The 9589-nt window shown below is 35.3% G+C and overlaps 1 protein-coding gene across 1 annotated transcript; it reads right to left on the bottom strand.

The window, feature by feature from the left end:
• Positions 1–1624: 1624 nt before the first annotated feature.
• Positions 1625–8523, bottom strand: LOC110794619 (uncharacterized). Its single transcript, XM_021999584.2, has 6 exons — positions 8009–8523; positions 5879–5979; positions 5361–5458; positions 4356–4570; positions 2495–2559; positions 1625–2099 (listed from the first exon to the last, which is right to left on the bottom strand). Exons 1-6 carry the CDS (start codon positions 8379–8381, stop codon positions 2067–2069), a joined length of 885 nt encoding a protein of 294 aa, XP_021855276.2. The 5' UTR covers positions 8382–8523; the 3' UTR covers positions 1625–2066.
• Positions 8524–9589: the final 1066 nt, after the last annotated feature.

The raw sequence follows: 9589 nt of genomic DNA, 5'->3' as shown, positions 1-9589 counted from the left end.
AGTCTAATTTCTTCGGAAATTAGACTATTTCCGACCCTTTTCCTTCATTTAATTCAGTTATTTTTTCTTAAATTCAATAAGTTTTCACCATAAGGGTGGAGTTCGTCCTTGTTCGTTAGTCTCCCTATGGTGGAGTTAGTATTAGTATGTTTGGTTTGTCGTTCAGTTGATTTATGTAGAATTGGTTCGTTGGTAAAGTTTTATGCGGGATCGCAAAAGATATCAATTTTTCGACTACATTCAGATGAATCAAGTGGAAATCATCATCGCGGCTACAACAAATCGTTAGACCCTCCCTTTGAAAATGCTGCATGTTCTAGCGTTATATACGGGAGACGTTCTACAGTGCAAGATCCATTCAACGACCGTAGTTTTGATGAAGGAAACCTTTATTTGATTCAATTTATCATGTATTTATATTTCTCTTGTAGATGTCATGTATTAATGAATTAATTTTCCTTTCAAAAAATTTAATTAATTGTTTTACTTCCTTCTAATTCCTTAACCTGATTATTTTTTATGGGAGTAGTTTAGACAATTTATTGATAGTGTCAACGTCTAATCGTTTTGTTTAATGCTCCCTACATGCAGAATTAGTTGTCCAAGTATGGACCGGAATTTGTTGTTCATTCTCATTACTACGATGGAGTAAGGAAATGGCAAAATTTCACAAAACACCCTCCACGTACTTGAGTTATTTTTATCCTCTTGTTATGTGGTTTAATTAATTAATGACTTATAAATACAACTAATTACTGGACTGGATGATGCCCCATGTTGTAACATGTATGTTGACATTAATTTTTTATTTAAAATGAATTTAGCATAATTGTTATTATATATACATAAATATTAGTCAACAAATTTATAATTAGTTAACTAAAATTTGTTAGATTCAAGTTTTTTTTTTTTTTTTTTTTTGTAAATATTGTATGATTTTTTTTATTAAAATTTAGTTTTACTTGATTGGTACTCGGTATAAACTTTATTTTTTTTCAAGTAGTTTACTTGATTGGTACTCGGTATAAAACTTTGTTTCTAATTCACTTATAAACACAAGAAATTTCTTAATGCATCAATTATTATAAATTGAATAACAAAAATGATATACTTTTGGAAAACACACACAATATGTTAGCTAATGAAGTAGTGCAAGAGTGATGGATAGCTCAGTTAGCTTCTATCCCGGTTCCAGGTGATCCTGGGATCGATTCTCATCCCCGCCCTTGTGGCTCATTTGCACCAAAAAAAAATAATTAAGTAATTTTTTTTTATAATAGGTTAGTATTCAAATATATATTTGGCATTAAATGTTTGATATTTATAAGAATAAAATTTGTCTTTTTTATTACTTTAGAGACATATGTTATATCATTATAAATATGGTTAAAACTTTACATTGTGAATGAGAGGTCATGAGTGCGTATGACATGTCACATCGTCATTCCACTTGCCAAATCACAACGACACATGACAACATGACATCCCTTGCCTTGGAGATATAATAATAGTATAAATTGCAAAGGTTGCAACTTTAAATAATACGAGCTAAAAAGTAGAATTTTTTAAAAAAAAACAAAGGGAAACCATACTTTGTATTACTTGCTTGTATTATAGAATAGAATCACCAACCTAACAACTCATTCTATTTACAAAGACAATAACAGGTACACAAAAGTTCCACAAGAAAGTGCATAAAATTGAATGAATAGAGGTGGCTATGGACCAGAATTGACAAAGAAATATACCTACTGATATTAATACGAGAAAGAAAAAAGAGACGCCTCACAGGTGGAGCTCAATGAACCTTGTACAAGGAACAACTAGATCCTATACACGCAGAAAACACGGACCGAAAATATAAGAAACATCAAAGGTAAACAAAATTATACTACTACTATTGTAAGAATGAAAAGTAACGGAGGTAAGCAAAAGAAGATTTTCACAGAAAAATGCTTCTGGCTTAACTTTGGAGTTCCTGTCTTTGTTGTTGATCCAAGTAGTAGCCATCTTTTCCAAGAAAGGAATCCCCTCTCAAACTTTTAAGCGCCATTTCAAAGTAACGCTTACTTTTTGGAATCTTTGGCACGTTCATCTTCCTGCAATATCATTATAGAACGCTTAATATCACAGTTTCTGAGCCTATTTTGGGAAAGTCGGTCTGTTCTGGAAAGATGATCCGACTGCATTACTGAAGACAGGCAAAAAGGTTGTTTATATTTCGCAAACACGAAATGTAAATATCACGCATGTTTACAAAGAGGTGATCCCTTATTGATATAGGTCAATGACAAGCATGTTGATGATCACATACAAGCCATAAACAACATTTGTGCATCAAAGTTTCTCCAAGTTCTACTTTAAGGTTCAAACTGTTCAAATGCGCATTTTATATTGAAATTTTGGTAAACTGAATCACAAATTCATATATTTACATCTAACAACTGACATAACATTTGTGCATCAAATTATGAAGGATAAAAAGTTTACTTACCGAACTGTCACCTATCTTGTCAAAGTCATCATCAAAGCCATCATCATCATCATCACCTCCAACATCTGTAAACAAATTTAAAAGAAATGAAAATTTTAGGCCAAATTAAGAGCAATAAGTGTGACAGGGAGAGTGATTAGGAATCACATACTCCATATACGACAGAAAATTGCAGCTATTGGCAAGTTATCTAAAGGCCACATGGCAATAGTCTCAATGAAGTCCATTAAAGGTGAAAATAATAAATGGGACATACATAAAAATTGATCTCATAAACCCTACAACACTATGATCACTTCTTAACATGAGGATGAAACCCCAAGCTGTTTCCAAGGAGTTCCACACTTCCACCTTAACAAAGAAATTCCATTTTCTAACAAGATGCAAAGACCAGGGTCCCTCCACGAGTGATACTTTGATGTAAAGAGAGTCACTAGTTCTAGCTAGGTCTTTTCACTAAAGGCCTACATGATGAATTCGTTTGGCAATTGGCATAAGCAGAAAACATCCATAATTTCGAACCTGATTATGATACAGTCAAAGAAAACAGAGGAATGTACCAGTGCCAAAATTGCATGTCACAAGAACTAGGTACTAAACCCAAATACATTTGATGGATATCAAGATTCAATTGAGAAAGTTTTGAGAAGAATATTTATAGTTGGTATTACTAATTCCTTAACCAGTCTATTTATTAATTTCAGTTTTTTGTGTGTGCGTGTGTGTTAGGGAGAGGGGCCTGCAAAGCTGTTCGGAGTTCAGATGACCAAATATTGTTATGATCCTATTTTCCACGAGTAGTAAATTTCAGAAATTGTCCTAGGTTATATCTTATGAACACGGTGGTGCGCAATACTGACGCTTCCCTCTAGCTTTCTCTCCCCTTTATGGAGTCTGGACTCAGGATCCCTCCTCTTTCCTGCGTAATTTCCTTTTTCTTCGTTCTTCACCTGATTTGACATCTATTTTTCCCTTCTTGTAATCTTTCTCCACCTCTTTTGTCTAATCTCTATCACCCTATCTGTATTCCAATCGTATGTAAATCATTAGTATCAACTAAAAACCTACATTATAGAAATTTTCAGATGAATCTCTGGCAAGAGAAACAAATCAGAAACTATTCCCATGATAGATGCTACAGTCCGTGCATTTTTGTGAGATAACAATCCAGGTCAACATGAGTTCCCTACGGAATGCTCAGTAGCAGCTATACTAAGTTCAATTCCTTCAGAAGTTCTTGATCATCCTCAAGTCACTGATTAGATCTCATGAACACTTCCGAGAAATGTTATTTTAGAAACTACTCCCTCCGTATTTATTTAAGAGATACACTTGGTCAGGCATGGGTATTAAGAAAAAGAATTGAAAATAATAAAGTAATAAAACAAGTGGGGTTGGGTAGATATTTTAATAAGTAAAACAAGTGGGGACCATATCATTTTAGGGGATGGGGGGTGGGAGTGGGATGTAAATAGATTATTTAATTAGATGGTGGGGTTGATAAGTTACTAAAAATGGCAAGTGTATCTCTTAAATAAATACGGCCGGAAAAGGCAAGTGTATCTCTTAAAAAAATACAGAGGGAGTAATCAGATACCTTAGACAAATTTGTCCTTCCAAGGAAATAAAAAAGCAAGTCTAGTACTCGGTAGATTCGTCCTAAAATTTGTCATCTCTTTTGTTAATTGGTACATCCGTAGGCTTATCCTAACTCGCCTCACCTTTCTCTGATGCTTTAATTGTACGCTTACTAACCAAACAATGCATGCTATAGATTCAAAGAAGCAGACCAACAATGAAGTATTTTGACAAACGGTAATACGTTTTCCTGAAATTCGAAATAGTGAAAATGCAAAAACACCTGCTCCGTCATCACTGTCTCCGAGGTCTCCCAGAAGAAAGACGTCTAAATCTTGCTCAGCCGATGAAGTTGCTGTTTTGAGTGGCTGAGTGGGTCCCGCTCCATCTGCTTTGGACTCAGCAACCCTTGCAACAGTTTCCTTTTCCTTGTCTGCTTTAGCTTTCTCTTGTTCTTCCGCCTTTAGCTTCACCTCTTCATCGTATCTTTTCTCATACCTGATTATAGCAAAAAAAAAAAAACCAGATTACAAAAACTGAACTACAAGAAGCACCTGAAGAACTGAAACCAGAAAAGCTAAAACAACACTCATATAGCAAACATATTAACACACTTCATGCATACATCAAGCCTTTTTATCAACTGAGATTAGCACTACCAATGCTAACCTTTTATCCCACTATATTGAACATAGTAAAAGAGGGTAACAATAAATACCGCAACTAAGAGGAACTGTCTCCACATACCCAACATGGAGCACCAAATGGAATCAGTGCCATGGAATATCGTTATGGGGAGGCAATATGATATGTTGGGCAAGTGCTCAAAGGTTTTTAATATACATAATACATAGTATCTGGAAAAACTCAAAAACTTCTTTTAACGGACCACAATTTCTAAGATCGAAGGAGTATTTTTAATTGCAGAGTCAAGAGGCAACTGAAGAACACTGAAACCAGAATTTGTGCTAAAACTACCCTTGTATAGCAAATACGGAGTACACTCAAGTTAATATAGGAACATGCATACATTTCAGTGTCATTTTGAAGCCAAAGATATCATACATCAAACCATCAACTGTAATAGCATTTCCAATATATTGAACATAGTAAAAGAGGGTGATAAAAATCAGTAACTAAGATGAACAAATCAAGGCTAGGATGTATGCCCAGAAAAAACTGTGCAGAACACGAAGAAAATCACATACTTGTATATCAATATATGTCTCCACATGCTCATTTGGAGCTTTTAATTTATTTTAATTTAATTAATAAAAAAGTTACTCACGGAGTTATATGGCTGTTGACAAGCATGAAATAAATTCTCCAGAACTTTCTTTCTTTCATGGCACGGGGGCACAACTCATACCGTAGCTTTGAGATTTCCTGCCAAAAAAAGTATAATAAGACATCATGGAAGATATAGTAACTAGAATGCACTCCCCATTCCAAATGCAGGCAATATCACAAAAGGAAAAAACAAATTTGTGCCCAGATCAATTTGTAGGAAAATGCTGATAAATAACGATGTTGAATTTTTATCCCAATTGAATAAGGAACCAAGATGGATGATGAGGGATATGGAAGCAGACAAATTCTCAGAATCCCACTCCATTCACTTAGAAAGATATTTGGAGATATCACTATTTCCTACTCCCCAAATTATCTTCTCTTTTATCTTTAGTTGTCAATCACACAAAGTGAAGCACAAAGGAGAGAAGCCGTCAAAATATTGATTGGAGAACCAAACACCATGTATCAAGCCCAAACAAAAAGTGAGAGAAGGGAAGGAAAAAGAAATGCAACCTTAACTGTTGACAGCATAAGAGTGGCATGCCTTGCCTGCCATTCTGTAAGATCTTGCCGCACATTTGAGACTGTGGGAACATCAGTTACTGAGGCATCATCTGTAAAAAAATGAAATACTTCATATCAGCACATGCCAAGACTTCGAGAGAGGGTCCATCAATAAGACAAACCAAAATGTAGTATGTCAGCTTTCTCATTCTAAACAATTTCTCCTCGATCCCCCAAAAAAATGGAGTGTACACAAATCTCAGAAAAAGGATGAGATTCCAAATAACAACTTGCTTAAACTCTATGATTCAAATTCAGGTCATAATCAATGGAAAACTGAAGATAAACAACAATTACATAGCGTGAGATTCCAAATAAATCAGAACTAAAAACTAATCTCACCCTCACATATGAACATTATGAACATTACTAGCAGCACAACAAACTAAGTCGACAGTTCCATTGACCTCATTGAGCTCCTGGCCATAATCTTTACAGAACTCCTGTACCCACTCTTTTTGTGCATCCCATAAGTGGCCATTACGGAGACCCTTGCTTCATTGATTTATACACAAATTCCCCTATTTCACAGCCTTTCCCAGCCTATTGTCATCAGCAGTTAGATTTATACACAATCTCAGCCTTTCCCAGCCTACGTTTTCAAAGAGTCCCACAACCATATTCTTCCTTCTGCTTTTCCCCGGGAACATACAACTCCAGCTCTGAAATTCATAGTTAATCCCATTCTCCTAGATCTTTAATGGGCTCCCCTAACTTTATTATTTTATCCATTCTGGGAGACCCATCAAAATTTTCACTGATGCAACCTTCCATAAACATGTACCTCTTAAGTTACTCCCTTTCTGACTCCTACCTAAGACAAGAAGACAGAAACAACATATAACCTATTCTCACTTAGAGGGTTCTTGTTCTGGAAAACTTCTCCGTGACGTCCTTAGATCTCTACAATATCTATATATATGCCAATGTTATTTCAGTCTACCCAGATAACCACTAAATATTGTAAGTAGAGAATTAATGATGGTTCGTATTGTCAAATGTATGGTCTACTCAAACCTTGATTATAGGGAGGATAAAATCTATAATGTCCGTACTTGTACAATCTTCGTCATGAATTACTGAGAATTGTATCACGGAAAAAATAGTAGTTTCTCAGTGAATTTCACTTGACAAGGAGACATCATCAACACACTAATAATACAAAACGATACTCATAAGATTAAAAGAGTAATTTAGGTAGACTCAAATAACACAATTGTACAATAAGGAATGACAAAAGCCCTTATATGAGAATTTCCTTTAAACCTCCCCCCAGCCATTACTCCACACAGTCCAAAACAATCCTAATATGGTTGTGATTGGCAGCAAAGCATATAAGTGCCCATTGTAATCAACCATCCCCACGTCACGGCACAAAAATCAATAACCAATTATTTCCTCCTTTGAAATCAATCAACCATGTCAATCACAATTCACACTTTCATCTAATTTGTACTATGTCCTTCCCTCCACGGCTTCACCTCTTCCCCAACCCCAAAAGGACCTTTTAGGTAAAGTGATAATCAATAAGAGGAAACTGCATTGTGTGGTCAAATGCTCGAGCCTCCCCTGCCCCCATTACCAAGTGAATGCATGACATCTAAGCACCAAGAAAACCTACATCAGGAAAAATCAAACTTCCATATTCACACTAAATGAACCATTAAGTTCAATCCTCGTCTACACCGAAACCCCACATTATACTATATCCAGCAAAAATCGACAAATTAAGTGAAAATGTATTGAATAACACATTAGCATTAACATACAGGTAAATAAGCCTCAAATCTCATGCTAACGATACAAACAACTGAAATTCGGTGCATCATACAAAGCAATCATTACAGTACTGTTTTCCCCCACTCTATTTCCCCAATGATTTTCCTTCTATAACAAGGAAAGTGCATAAAGAACTCACATTAAGCTTTCAAAAGTTACATCATCCCATCAAAAATCACCAACAAATTCAAGATCCAAAACAAACCCATTTCACAAAATCCGAGAAAAACAAAACCCACCTTGCAAAAATCCAAAGAAATCAAAAATCACAAAAAAAAACTCAGAAATTATTATTCATACCAGGAAGTGGGAAATCCTGGAAAGTGGTGATATTAATCTCCTTGACAAATTCCCTCAATTCATCGGTAATCCCGAACTTCTGAAGCTCATCAGGCGAAACCTCCTGCTTCGGAGACGAATCAATGGGCGCAGTCGAAGCGTCGAGGAGAGAGAGGGACTTGATCTGATCAGCGCGCATCAAGATGTGATTCGAGGCTTCGGAAGCCAACTCTTTGGATCGTTTTGCAGTCTCAGAGACAATGTCGGCGATCCGAGAGCTGCCACCGATGGTAGAAGTGAGTTCTTGAGATCGTTTTGCAGCTTCTTTTGTTAGCTCTTGCGATCGTTTTGCTGCTTCTTCTGCGAAACTCTTTGCTTTATTCCAGAAATCCATTTTTTGCTTTTTTTGTTGGGAATTCTGGGGGTGTAATGTGAGTGAGTTAGTGAGTGTGGAATTTCTGGGAAGTTAGAGAAATGGAGTTTCGTATGAGTTGGGTGAAGGAGGAAGACTTGATTGATTGGGATTGTAAGATTATTGACCGTTTCAAAACCTGGGTCATGTACTCGTGTACTCCCTTCGGTTTTCTTTAACCAGTTTAGACCGGATCAAAAGGTGGACCGGGCAGGGTTCAGGCCGGGCCACGACCAATTTTCTTTTCTCATTAAGATAGTGCGGGGCGGTCCAAACTTGGGCCGACTTTTTCCACCCAAAACCTGCTATTGCAGCCAAAACAAGGGGCTTTTCGAGAATTCGAGCTATTTTCTGGGCGGGCCAAAATTTATAACTAAATTTATAATTTTGAGTTGTCCAAATTCGCCTAAAAAAGTTTACTGGCCCAGAAAATAGATCTAGAAATTCTTCCCCAAACACATTATATTTTGGATCGGACTCATGATAATTAGATCTAAACCATTTGTTGGACCGTGTACTAGGTTCCCAAAGTTACAAAAAAATATTTTGTAAAAATGTTACGTAAAAGATAGATAATTGGAGGGCTCTTCACCCTCTCTCTACAAAATACACTCAATAATCTATATATTATACTAAAAGAGAAGAAATTAATGTGTTGATTACAAATGTCACTCATTGATTGACCTATCTTATAGATATAAAATAAAAAATGATTCCATAATCATTTTATTTTGGTCATTTTTAATTCTACATTAAAAAATTAATTTCTGCATTTAGTTACTCATTGATTGACCTCTCTTATAGATATAAAATAAAAATTGATTCTATAATCATTTTATTTTGGTCATTTTAATTCTACATTAAGAAATTAATTTCTGCATTTAGTTTATGAGAAAGTATACGTGGCACGTGGGACCTAGAGTTTAAACAATAAAGTCTTCTACCACTAAGCTATTACATGTTTCATGTTATTATTGGAAAAAAACACATATAACTAAAAGTGAATGTTATTAGGATGCCCAAAAACTAGTTATCCAATTAAATTAAGTCCCAAACAAAAACATACATAGAATCCGTCTCTTAGGCAGAAGTATATACTAAAACTGTTAGGAATTAATAATATTATGTAATTTAGGAAATTAATTAAATTTACAAGTATTAAGGAATTATGATAGTTTCCTAATGCTAGT

Source organism: Spinacia oleracea, chromosome 5 (assembly GCF_020520425.1).
Source record: "Spinacia oleracea cultivar Varoflay chromosome 5, BTI_SOV_V1, whole genome shotgun sequence".
In the NCBI taxonomy this organism is placed as follows: domain Eukaryota; kingdom Viridiplantae; phylum Streptophyta; class Magnoliopsida; order Caryophyllales; family Amaranthaceae; genus Spinacia; species Spinacia oleracea.
This window is presented reverse-complemented; position numbering and strand designations above follow the sequence as displayed.